The sequence below is a fragment of the Bacillus rossius genome, chromosome 6, assembly GCF_032445375.1.
Source record: "Bacillus rossius redtenbacheri isolate Brsri chromosome 6, Brsri_v3, whole genome shotgun sequence".
Taxonomy (NCBI): Eukaryota; Metazoa; Arthropoda; class Insecta; order Phasmatodea; family Bacillidae; genus Bacillus; species Bacillus rossius.
Genome location: NC_086334.1, coordinates 20,304,469 through 20,317,295, shown reverse-complemented (window position 1 = coordinate 20,317,295; position 12,827 = coordinate 20,304,469). Strand labels below are relative to the sequence as shown.

The 12,827-nt window shown below is 39.4% G+C and overlaps 1 protein-coding gene across 2 annotated transcripts; it reads right to left on the bottom strand.

Annotated features, from left to right (window-relative positions):
* LOC134532796 (fibroblast growth factor 9-like) lies at nt 1–12,827 on the bottom strand. 2 transcript variants are annotated; one of them, XR_010075183.1, is made up of 5 exons: nt 12,377–12,824; nt 3,217–3,389; nt 2,410–2,513; nt 1,647–1,996; nt 1–639 (listed from the first exon to the last, which is right to left on the bottom strand). XR_010075183.1 is itself a non-coding variant. In XM_063369664.1 (4 exons), the coding sequence occupies exons 1-4, from the start codon at nt 12,706–12,708 to the stop codon at nt 457–459; spliced, it is 795 nt and encodes a 264-aa protein (XP_063225734.1). In that variant the 5' UTR covers nt 12,709–12,827; the 3' UTR covers nt 1–456. The 2 variants fall into 2 exon arrangements, 1 of the variants encoding a protein (XP_063225734.1); XM_063369664.1 differs by lacking the exon at nt 1,647–1,996 and having other exon boundaries at nt 1–642; nt 12,377–12,827.

Below are 12,827 nucleotides of genomic sequence, written 5' to 3'. Positions count from 1 at the left end.
TTTGTATACTCTATGAATTTATTACAACTTTGTTAGAGGACATAACTCTCAACACTTCACAGCTTATTGCTATGCCATGCTATCATAAAAAAATAAGTTTTTTTTATATAACAAAAATATTTACCACTGTAAATAATTGCTAAATACCTATTGAGTACACAGGCTGATAATTTTGGTACACCTCACTCATTAATTTTTATTCTCCTTAAGTCACATGTTGGTGAATTTTACTTTAGCACAGGAATCCTACCATTCTTATACTGCAGTATGTAAAAATGTGTGTTGTAAGGTTGATTCAGGTGTGTTAAAAGAACTTGCACTCTTCTCAGTTCATCAGACTGCTTCAGAGTGGAAAGCTTGCTGGAAAATTAAAAGTGCTGTACTGTGAGAGCTAGATTCCAGTGAGCCTGTCATTTCACACATTTGGTCAGCGAAGCGTCGCCGGCAGAGCCCGTCTCAGGTCCTGCGAGGCAGGAACTGGGTGGACTTCTGCCCCCACGCGGTCCTGCGACCGTTCTTGGGCCTGCCCGACCGCTTGATGGCCAGGTACCAGCCGAGGTGTGCGTACTTGCGAGACAGGTAGGAGTTGTACTGGCCGGACACCATCTCCACGAAGATCGTGCCCTCCTCCGACACGTCCTTCTGCCAACATCCACACCTCCCTCTCGACTCTGTTCAGAAGCATCATCTCATCACGGCGATTTGTTTTTATTTAGGGACAAGACTTTATGGTTTTATTTTAAAGTCAATTTAGTTATTAAAACATGTGATTTCAGTGAAATTGTTTTTTTTTATTATTATACTTTGTTTTTATTCATAAAATTGTGTCTTATTTGAAACATATGAAATTAAAATATTTCTTAGTATGTACTTATTTCATTGAAATAGTCTTGATTTTGAGTGACACATGATTTGCTTTAAAAGTAAAATATTTTGTAAAAGCATGTGTAGAACAAAACTACTCAGAAAAATAATAAGTACCTAATACAAATGCTAATTTTTGTGTGTATGAGATATGTGCCAACATGATTAATGTGAAATTAATATTAAATTACTAATAAGAGATGCATGATTAAACAAATTAATATCATTTTTTCCAATCCATTTAGTTTATCTTTATACATTTTGGTAAAAAAATTCATGCATATTAATTACTTTAAATTAATTGACCATAATTAAAAAAAATTGTGATTAGAGTTAAGTTCTATTAAATTGCAAGTTCATTTCCTGTTTTTAGTTACATTTTGTTGTTTTGTGTTGCATTAACATGCTTTGCAGTGTTATTTATGTTGTATCACAATTCACCATGTAATCTTTTTCCTAGTTATAGAATGCTATTGTGCAATGCAGAAAAATTAATATTAGATAAATACTGTACCGAGCAATAGGGTACAATGGTGATGAAAATTGGCTTAAGGTTCATGTTTGGTAGGGCTTGGGTTTAAATCCCAGTCTCAACATTTCAGTTTTCACTCGAAGCTTCAGAATGCCACCTTTCTATCAGCCGTGGCCAATCGTCTTGATTTCCAGAGCTCTGCCTATCGTGCACAAAGGAGCAAGAGCTCTGAAGATAACATGCAATATAGTAATGCAGTTCAAGCGTTATCCCTCATAGCTCTCTATGAATAAGTAAATTGTGTAACTACCTCATTTTGGTAAACTCCACTTCACATGCAGTCTCGTTAGTTGGCAGAACTACGGGAGCAACTGGATCTAAGTAAAAGAAACACACGAAAGCACTACCAAAGATGTTACAGGATATTAAAGTTTGTAAATTTCTTTTGGAGCGTACTGCTCCAAGTTTGTGTTTGCTTTAGTGAACTCGCCGAGGTAAAAATTGAGTTGATTTCTGTCCACGCTTGGTTTTAGGCCCACGTTTTGGCTTCCCAGATTTGCTGATGCCAACAAACCAATTGCTCCAAGTTTTTGACATGTATGTGTTGTACATTCCTTCCAGTTCTTCTATGAAAATAGTTCCTTCTGCATTCCTGTTTTCCTGTGGTCATAAATAAACAAAAGTGTAAAATTTTGGTGACAGGAAGATCACATGCACAATATTAAGTACTACGTACAGTTAGATGAGTAAGTATCACTAACAGATTAACGTGAAAATTTTAAGGAAATTGTAACCATGTGTGCACATTTTTACAATTAAAATTAAGAAAACTAATATTAACTCTGAGTAATTTTCATAACACTGTCCCAGTTTATAAGGAACTAACCCTATTTTAAAACTGTATGTCTCTAATCCTGAATGCACTAAAATTAAGAAACAGTTAATTTATAAGTGGACATGCTATAATATGAGTGGTTTAAAGTACAAAATTAGATGACACAACAAATTGTGATTTATAACAGTTAAACCAGCTTGTTAAGCTACAATAAATTGTCAAACATCTACGGCCATACCTCTCCGTAGAGCCTGCCCTTGTTGTTCATGGCGAGGAACAGGTTTGTCTCGACAGCTCGTATCCTCACCTCGCTGATGTCCACACTGCTGAGCTCCATAACAGCTGCAGCATACACACAGCATCAACTCCTATCCTTTTCAGTAACGGCACAGCTGCAAGCATTACTTAGCCCGAGCAATGGTGACATGGCTTTTCCCACTGGTAGGGATCAGGGCAAAAATCTGTAGGGTTTGCAAGGGAGAACCATGGGAATTCGCAGGGGGCTCGTGTGACCTGAGAGTTTTGCATGTGAGGTTAAAAGATTCAAGTAATCTCTGAATAGGGTGCTTGTATGTTGTATACTAACCAATATTTTGGTCTATATGCATGTAATAAGCAGAAAACTTTAAAAAATATACAGAAAGTTTTCCATAGAACATAGTTTTGACATCAAACCCGTTTCACAGTCTCACACATGCAAGAAGGCCCCCTCAGTGAGGAACTTTAAATTAAAGAGAAATTAGGGGGGGGGGGGGGTGAGCACCCTGCCCACCCTCTCTGGGATATATGCCCATGGTAGGGATGAACAGTAACTTTCATCTCTGTTGGTTTTAGAAAGGAGCCTCTTTACCTTCTGTAGTGCTGAGTATCGCTGTTAATTAAATAAGCCTTGAAAACTTGGGGCGGTTAGAATGAAGGTAGTTTTTACAATATAGCATTGAAAATTGCTACACTTAACCGAATAAGGATTTGGATTATAATGATTAGTGATTAAGTATCCTTATGTTCAGTTCAGTTCAATTGTAGTGTTGTAGAAGAAACTTACCGAACTTGCTGAAGTCGTCGGGGGATCCCCTGACCTTGCCGTTGGGCAGTATGGCGAGATGGAAGCCGGTGCGGCAGTACAGCTGCATCCTGGGGCCGTACACGGGGTTGCCCGCGTGAGAGGGGAGCAGATGTGCGCCGTGCCGTCCCCCGCGCGGTTCCGCACACTCGCACCTGCGACCACACACACACACACACACACACACACACCCTACAGCCTGCCCCTCTGCCGGCGTGCCCACGCGCCGGGACTAACTGTCCCGCAGCGATATCTTGCGCAAGTCAACGGGTTTTTGAGAGGGGGGGGGGGCAGGGAAACACACAGAGAACCCTACAGTTCACAACAGTTTTACAGTGGTACTTTTAAATTTGAAATTATTTAAAGCCTTGCAAACATATGCATATATATATATATATATACATTATATACATATTCGAGGGTTGTAAATAATGTAATGACAACATACCTGAAACAAAAATACTTTAATTTATGTATGTAGAAGGAAACTAGCATTACATTCCTCTTCAATATAATCACCAGCGCAGTGCTGTGCCTTTTGCCAGATGTCAGGAAGCCGTAGGATACCGTTGGCAAGGTGGTGGTGTTTGTTGATGGTGACGGAGCGTCCTACTGCTCGGATCACACAGCGGCACGTCAGGAAATCGGATGCCTCGGAGGGGTTCTTTCAACTTGGGAAAGAGGTCGTGGCCACAAGGACTCACGTCAGGTGAGTACGGAAGGTGTTCAAACACCTCCCAAGACTACCGTCGCAAAATATCATTTACAGCTTGTGCAACATGAGAACGAGCATTGTCATGCAACACGACAGGGAGATTGTCCCGCAACAAACGTGGACGTTTGCGCCGTATATCCGAGCGATGATGGTGCTGTAGAAATCGACAACAGTAGACTGCGCTGACAGTTTCTCCTTGAGGCACAGCGTGCGTAGGAATGACAACCTCGTAGTCGTATGCCACAATCAGCATTACCTTCACCCGACTGGTGATCCTGGCGAAACTTCTGTGGACGTGGCGAACCTGATGGGTGACGCCATTCATTGAACTGACGCGTTGATTCAGGCTCGTAGTTTTGAGCCCAAGTCTCATCAATGGCGACAATACGCTGCAGACATGCGTCTCTTCTTCATTGCGGCATCTGTCAAGGTAGCGACCAGCCAGCAGTGCATACCGGTGCCATTTCTCTGCGTCAGTAAGTCGATGCGGAACCCAGCGGGACGCAGTTTTCCTCTAGATTATGCAACATTAGCTCTGGCTGTGTTGACATGAATGCAAACCCCTACAGATTAGGTAAAATTTTGTTTGCGATGTTTTCAGTCACGTGGCAGTTCTGTTTATAATCTCCAGTTTTTTTTTTTTTTGCCAGGTTATATGCGATTCCATAAATAAACTCCTAAAATGTTTTATGGGATATACATCGAGTTTTAAAAATATCTTTCCATTTAATTTTATTTTCGAGCTGGTTGGTAAAAATAAAATGATGACTCCATCCTCACAAGCACATTGGACGTGACGCTATTATTCATGGCAACAAATTTTATTAGTGATGAGGTTTGATGTCTGAAGGAATTCAAGCAAAGGTTCAAATTATACATTTCACTCATTTTAAAGAATTTTACTTGGCAGGAACGAGAATCACACTTAAATATTTACAATTTTTTAAGCTTTGCTAGAGTGGTTAGCATAAAGAAAAAAAAACAGGTAAAACTTACATAATAAGGTAATTACAAAAATCAGGAATGCTGGTCACTAGGTAAATAAGTATTAGTAAATGAACTTTAAGCAGAGTGTTTTAGAGCACAGGCACATCCACCACAGTCCACCCACCAGTGCTGTGCGTCCTGCAACTTTGTGTTCATTCTTTCAAGCTTTGTAATGTTCTTGATTAGAACTGCATTATATTTAATTTGTGCACAATATGTCACGTACGCGAGACTCGATTCCATCTGTAACAACTTTGAATGGACTTTCCAGATTACTTGTTTCTGTTTATGTCAAAGGGAATGATTTATCAGTGGCTGACAGTACGCCCAATCGCAGCGCCGTCCAATAGCAACGAGCAGCTTGGAGTACGTCACCTCCGTGGCGTGAAACCCCCAGTTTCAGGCAGGATTGCCAATTTAGCGACTTCGACGCTAGAAATTACAACTTTTGCATAAGTCTTGGCGGAAAAAAAAACGAAACGTTTTGACGACAATAATGATTTAGCGACATAGCCTATCTGACGACTTTTAGAGTACAAATCAAAACATTTTTAAACAATGGATACTTTTTTGTCAACTTGAAAAAAAAACATAATTAAACTTGAAATTTTCAAGAAAGTATGTAACTATATAGTAGGTACTACACTGATTCTAGAGAAACAATACACTGACTATAGAACAACGCACTGCCTACTAGTGTTATTTTCGATAATTCCTATCGATCTATACTTGAAATTTTCAATTATTTTTTTCAGGTTGACAAAAAAGTACTTAATATTAAGTAATAATAAAACATATTTCTGTCCAACAACACCTTGTTTTTCGAAATGTTAACTCGTTATCAAATTATTTTTACCAATTGTAACACAAGAGCGTCTCGTGTGGAGCGCAGAGACATACTAACTAGACTAGCTTCCACCCGGGACAAGAACTCAACACCTCATATCGCCACCACATATTAATTCCTTATTCCAAATATTTTTATTCAACTTATTATGGTAAATGAACAATTATTATTAGCATGTGTTTTATTCTAGATTCTACGCAAGTTGGATAGTTGCGCAAAATACGTTTTTTTTTTTTTTTTACGATATACATGTATGTCTCTTTCAATACAAGTAATTCAGTACATCTTCCCTCCAACATTTATTTTGTGTTCTCAATGCCTATCTATAGTAAAAATTACTCCGGCAGTCTCCCCCCCCCCCCCCCCAAAAAAAAAAACACTAGTTACGTCCCTGCGTGGGATGCACGTCTCGCAGAAACTAGACGAAGTTAATTTATACCTAATCAGCTAAACCGTTGTGGAAGTGACCGCTCAAAGGTAAACGTGTATGGAGAAGACTTGAAAAGATAATGAATGCATGGCGTCAGTGATGATGCGAATGTTCGTGGTTATCCTCCCGCGACTCAAGCATGTGTGTGGTGTGAGCGGCGCCGCGGAATGCAGTGGACGTGTGGTTCGACGTGGGTTTAAAATAGCTCCAGGGCGGGGAGTGCGCAGGCGCGAGGCCACTCACAGACGCTCCGGCGAGAGGCACTGGGCAGACGCGCGCCATAAACACCTCCGCCATCACGTGACGTGGCAGCAGGCGTGACGGCCGCGCGCGGCGCACGTTCGCCCGAGTCCTGTGTCCCGAGTCCTCCGCTGCCTGGTTGATACCCGGCCTTCCAACCGAGACCCTTTCAAGTCCTTCCCCAACACGGACCCATCTGAACATAAAGAATCTCTAATGCTTTAAGTTATTCTAGACGAAGAAAAAAAAAATTGCGAAGGCTCTGTGAGGTTTTAGGGCTCACGCAATTTCAACTAACCCATCCATTACGTATGTATCTTTAGCAATGGCTGGATGTTAAGGCCCCAGTACCTCGGCACACATGCGGTTTGCAGAGTTCAGAAAGAAAACCGAGCGATTTGAAAACGGCAATATATCAGAATGGTGTCTGTTTACGAAACCCATTTAAGAATACGCTGAGGGCGGGTGAGTAGTACTGTTTTCGTTTTTCATTTTTAAACCGTATTTTTATTTGGCGAGTGCAAACGGCTGAAACGCATGTTTTGAAAATTTTTTTTAGGCATGAAACACCCGGTTGATATTTTTAAAAGTACTGAAGGGACTTTCAGCACAGCTTCATCTTCATAGTTGCCCTACGTGTGACGTAAAGAATGCGCGCCAACCTTGCGCTTGGAGGCGATACCGCACTAGAAGCACCAGCGATTTGATAATAGCACTGAGAATGTATACAAAATTTGGTGAGGTTATTCCTGACGTATAAGCTAGATCTAAGAATATTAAAATAATTCTCTGCAGTGACTGAGATGTTTTAACTACCGCCAATATTTTAACAGCGGCAATTGTTCCTTTTTGCTTATCCAGTTATATTTTAAAATAAAATATTCAAATAAAGAAAGGAATTGGATTTTTTTTTTTGTGATACGAAGCTGCATAATTAACAAAATATATTTGATTTTGAAAATGTGTTTAATACTTTGAGGAACATTGTTTCCCCGGAAATAATTGTACCGTTCAGTCCTTCTTCACTGCGTCCACTTATCTTCATATTTTTACTACAAACATTACCCAACCTCTCGGTTACATGCCCTAAACATGTTTCAATTTCCTCTACACATATCACTTAAGCTGGGTCCGTCATCCGTACGCCACCCTATCACGTGGCCTGCAGCCAATCCAATTTTGATGTTCTTTCTAGAAAAATTATACTCAGGTTAACTAACAATTAAATTCCGGTGAAATCGCGTCACTATATGAGGAATTAACAGTTTTGATGTTTTGCATCATATGAAATCACGTAAAAACAATTAAAATCGAATAATATTTGTCAGAATTTTAAATTAAATGCTGATCAAGTTTAAATTTTTCACAGAAAAAACTAGACAAACAAGGATCATAAATAAAGTAAATGGCCTGTGCGGGGCCCTGTAACAGTGTTATGAATTAGAGTAGATTTACGAACTTTTCAACGAACAATCAATTTTAAATAAGTGAAAAGTTTTTCGTAATTTTAAATAACCGAATCTTCGTATAAACTACGCTGTATTTTAATTTTCGAATTATATGTTACGTTCTTAACAAAGATAAACAAACACTTCGACAAAAGAAGAGTGTTTTTTTACAAGTTTTTGAAAGGTTTTGTTAATATACCACGAATATTCTTTTGGATTCATGTTTAAAGAAAGTTAACTAATATGTCCACGATTTTTTTGACGTGACAACGTCTAATAAATCGATGAACGCCGGCTGCACGCACGAAAAAGTGTCCCGTTATGCACATTGTCCCATTACGCTGTGTCCCGTTACGCTCATTGTACGCTTGCGCCGCATATATCTCTCTTCCACTCGATTGGAACAACCATCGATTTTACTTTTTCGAGGTACATTAAACTTGAAACACTCCCATTCGTTTCCTACTTTTCCTATCATCGTCCTATCCTTAACAGAATAACACAGATTGGAAGAAGTTAAATAGCAAACATGTATAAAAGTTATAGTTAAAATAATCTCTTCGTTAAAGTAATAAACATATTTGAATTAATGAGTGCAAATAAAAGTAAAATTTATCAATTAAATTGTAGATTTCATTTCACTACTTCTTTGTATCCATACAAAACAGCGATAATTCAATAAAAATGATACAATTTTATTCATAAAAGTATGCAATCATTTTATCAATGTTTTGCTATGACGTTGTCACGTTAAAATATCGTCCATAAACCGACTTTACAGACAACAAATTTTTTTTAAACTATATAATAAAACAACTCCGATAAAAGCGAAAAAAGACTTGAAAAATTACTATTCCCCAGCATCGATAAGGAATTTTATTTTAATACTGTCCACCTTTATAAAAATCATTAAACAGTTAATGCTATAGTTTTTTTCCTTTATATTTGTGAACTATGGTTCGCGTCATTCGCTTCAGATGGCAGCACCGTCTGTTTCACATTTCCGTTCCTTTACATCGTCGTTTTCACGAAATCACTCCAACCAAATGCCGAATACAGAGAGCTAAGATGTTGCACATCAATAGTTTATTGAGTAACTAGGTGATGGTGTTAGTGGCGGATTTACAAAATTTCAAGGTATAGGCTGTAAAGTTTTTGCCGCCCTTGCCTCTACAGTTTTCATGTCCTAGCTTATTTTTACAATCCAACAATTCCGTTGAAATTGCACGTAAAATAATTTTTGGGTATATCTTTTGAGCTAATCATAGCTCAATCATGTGGACAGAGGGCGCAGAGGCCGATTACTGGTGGGGGGGGGGGATGAACTAGCTGTTTTACTCTAGAATATGGAAGTTTGTTACACGGATTCACGGAACGTACAATGACAAAGGAGAGGGGAAAGTCATCGGCAAAATTTGTTGCAGACGTCTATCTGTAAAACATCAGAAAACAGAAAACCGTCATGCAGAAATCTTTTTTGATTATTATGAGTTTGCCAAAAAAAAAGATCCGTTCCCCAATTTTGCCGCTCCAAAAATCTGCCGCCCCACGCTCAAGCCTACTCAGCCTGCTGGTAAATCCGCCATTGGGTGGTGTTGGACGAAGAGATTGATAAGAAGCAGAGTTGTGAAAGTCAATGTGGCATGGTTATATTTCCGTGCTTCGCAGGTAAGTTAGGATAGGTTTACGACTGTCTAAAAGGCAGCAAGATCCTCATTCAATGATAAACGTTCTTAGATGTATAGCTTTGGCGTTTCTTAGTACACTGTCAGGCACTGTACAGTACCCTGAGTTTATTGACATTTAACAAGATGTTTGGCTTTATCTAAAACCAATACGTTCTTCGCAAAGATAAGATTCTACTGCTAACTGTTTACACGTGACCAGTTGGCCACATCCCTATCCAATACTGGTTACATGCAGTATGACACTCCAAGTCGCTGTGAGCCTTTATGCCGTCTGGCAAGAGAGACATGCTTCCTGGAAGTTAGGCGACTGTTTACGATGCTGTCTCCCAATCTCATGTTAGAGGAGTGTATGCAGAATGTTATCTCGGAGTAATTGATCCTTATTGAGTATCCAGTTTATATCAATGTTTTATAATTCATATTCTCACGATTAATATACAGTTTTGGTTATGGTACAGTTTCTCATCACAAACACATTTAACTGCTTACTTTATTTTAGTAGTTTAATTTTAAATACAGTTGGACAATTTCTCCCGAGAAAAATGTTCCTTATCGCGTATCCTCAAAATAAAAAGTATATTGGTAACTGTACAGTTTCAATTCTCAAACACATTCGACTTCTTACTTAATTTAAATTTATTACGTTGAAATACAATGGAATATGTTACATAGAATAGTACTACTCCCGGGAGAAATGTTCCTCAAAGTTGTATACATATTTTTAAAATCGAATATATTTTGATAATTATACAGCTTTGCATCACAAACAGAACCAATTACTTTATTTATGTTAAAGTACAAATGTATATGCAATAAGAAACAATTACCGACATTAAAACTTCAAGAGTTGATTGAGACTTCAATGACCAATAGAATGATAAGCAAGTAACGAGGAGAGTAGACAAGGATTAAACTTAAATTTCTGGACCAAATCGAGCAGCGAGTTAGCGAGTCAAAGCGAATGCAATGAGCCAGTTTGTTCGCAACGAGAGGATTCTCCCTAGTAATCAGTTAACTCGCTTAGTATAATCGACTCTACGGCGAATACCTGCGCACGTGCGCCCACGTTTTTTGCGCCAAGCGTATATTCCAATATAATCGAGGCTTCTCTGTTTTATGTAATGCATTAAGGCTTGGTCCCACATGCTGTGTTAGTTATTTCATTTTTGTAACATTTTTCGGCTAAAGGGCTATTCTTATTCATTTATATCGATAGCACTTTCAAATACAATGTTTCGTCACAAAATTTGTCATTACATCAGTATTTACAAAGTGGCATTTTAACAGCGGTAAAATTGCGCGAAAATTTTCATGATGATTACTTATGTATTTTATAACTCGCGATATAACACTTAATAAATATCTGGTAACAAAATTTGGGAATAAACATAAAATGTAAAAGTGCTATAGAGCTAAATTTACAGGGAAATAAATAACATTCCGTGAGAGGCCTAACCATAGCTGTCATACACATACATAAAGGAAAGTCAACGAGAAAGAGGGGATTGGGATAAAGCTCCCGTGCAACACAATATACACCTTTATGTTCGTTTTTGTTCAAAAAGAATTAAGTGACTTCCAAACTGGCAAGATAAATTGTCCGGTTGTTGCCTGGTAACGGTCCATTTTGTTAAGCTTCATTTTGGCTAGAACAAATACTCTACTCTATCTGGATCACGGTCATATAGATGTCTGGCAATTTACCTTCATTCTCCACCCGCTTAGCGAAGCTCGCGGTGACCTGCGATCTAACGACGCTAGTAGTAGTTGAGCCCACTATTAACATTGTGTTATATGGTATTTTCGTATAAAAGTTATCATTATTTTTAAACTCTGCTTAGTTTCAAATGTAGGTTGCAGTTTGGAATTTTTAATTTATTTTGGAGCTTTGTAGGGGTTAAATATATAGCAATAAATTGTAACTTTGCCGCAACTGTCAGTTAAAAGTTGGAATGTTGTGAATGAGGTTCGTAAACAAACTGGGATCTCCCATAAAATTTTTTTTTTAAAATATAATTGCGTAATTAAATCAAGAATATTCGTTTGCTATACATTTTAATCTTCAAGCAAGTGTCATTCTTATAAAATTTGATTTTTGAAATCCAATAATTCTTTTTAATCTTAGTAAGATTTCAACTCTAGTTTTCCTGGTATTGCAGCTTGCCATTTTTTTCTTTTAACTACACTTAGAAAAACCAAAAATACTTGACGGTTTAAAGCAGTAACCTTCATTACAACCAGACGCAATACAAGGGCGAGACATTCTCTCGCCACCACTTCAACATAACTGACAAATGCGGAAAATATTGGAAGTACAGAGCAACCAACGAATGAAAAAAAAATAGTAATGTGGGAAAAATTACAAAATTTCTAACATTTAGACGGAATTATGAATAATATATTGTACAAGAAATGTCAATTTTACACAATGTCAATAATAGGCCCTGATACTACTAGCGCTGTTATTTCGCAGGCCACCGCGAGCTTCACTACGAGGACGAGACATGCCAGAGCAAAGGATAGGAAGTTGCCGTGATGTTGATACTACCAATATATTCAGTCATAACACACACGCAAATTGTTCCATTAATTAAAATAGAGTACGCCTACTTTGTTTTCAAAAGAACTATGATAGCCAGCCATTTACCTGTTTTTCAGGTATGATGGAAGAACATACAGCTGTGAAACTAAATTTGATAGTTTCATCGGCCAGAAAAGTGTAGCCTACACGTTCGTCGGACATACTAACCGATGGTATTTGTTATTTTCGTACCGTGGGTAACTTACTTGCCATAGGCTGTCTCTCCGACGTCTCTCTTATTCCTCGCGTGCTCCTCAGCCCCGCCGGCCGCCTCGCACGCGGCGTCGTCCGCCTCGTCCTCTTGGTCGCTGTCCGCGCCGTCGCTGCTCGAGCTGCGCTCCAGCGCCGCGTCGCCCGCCTCCATCTGGCGACAGGCGAGTGGCGGCGCTCGGCGTCCCGAGTCGCCCTGGACCCCGGGCGAGCAGGCGCCCTCGCCACGCCCAGGCGGCCGTGACGCGCGGGCGGCCGGGCCGGAGCTGATCGAGGAGGCCGTGACGCGCGGCTGATCTCTGGCGGGCCGCGCAGGAAGCAAGTTCATTCATAGCGCGCCGCGCGCCGACTCTGTGAAGGCTGGGCGCCGTCAGAGGGAGCACGCGTTTACAAGACGTCTGACTGACTGCCAGGGGCGCAACAACAGGGGGGGGGGGGCAAGGGTAT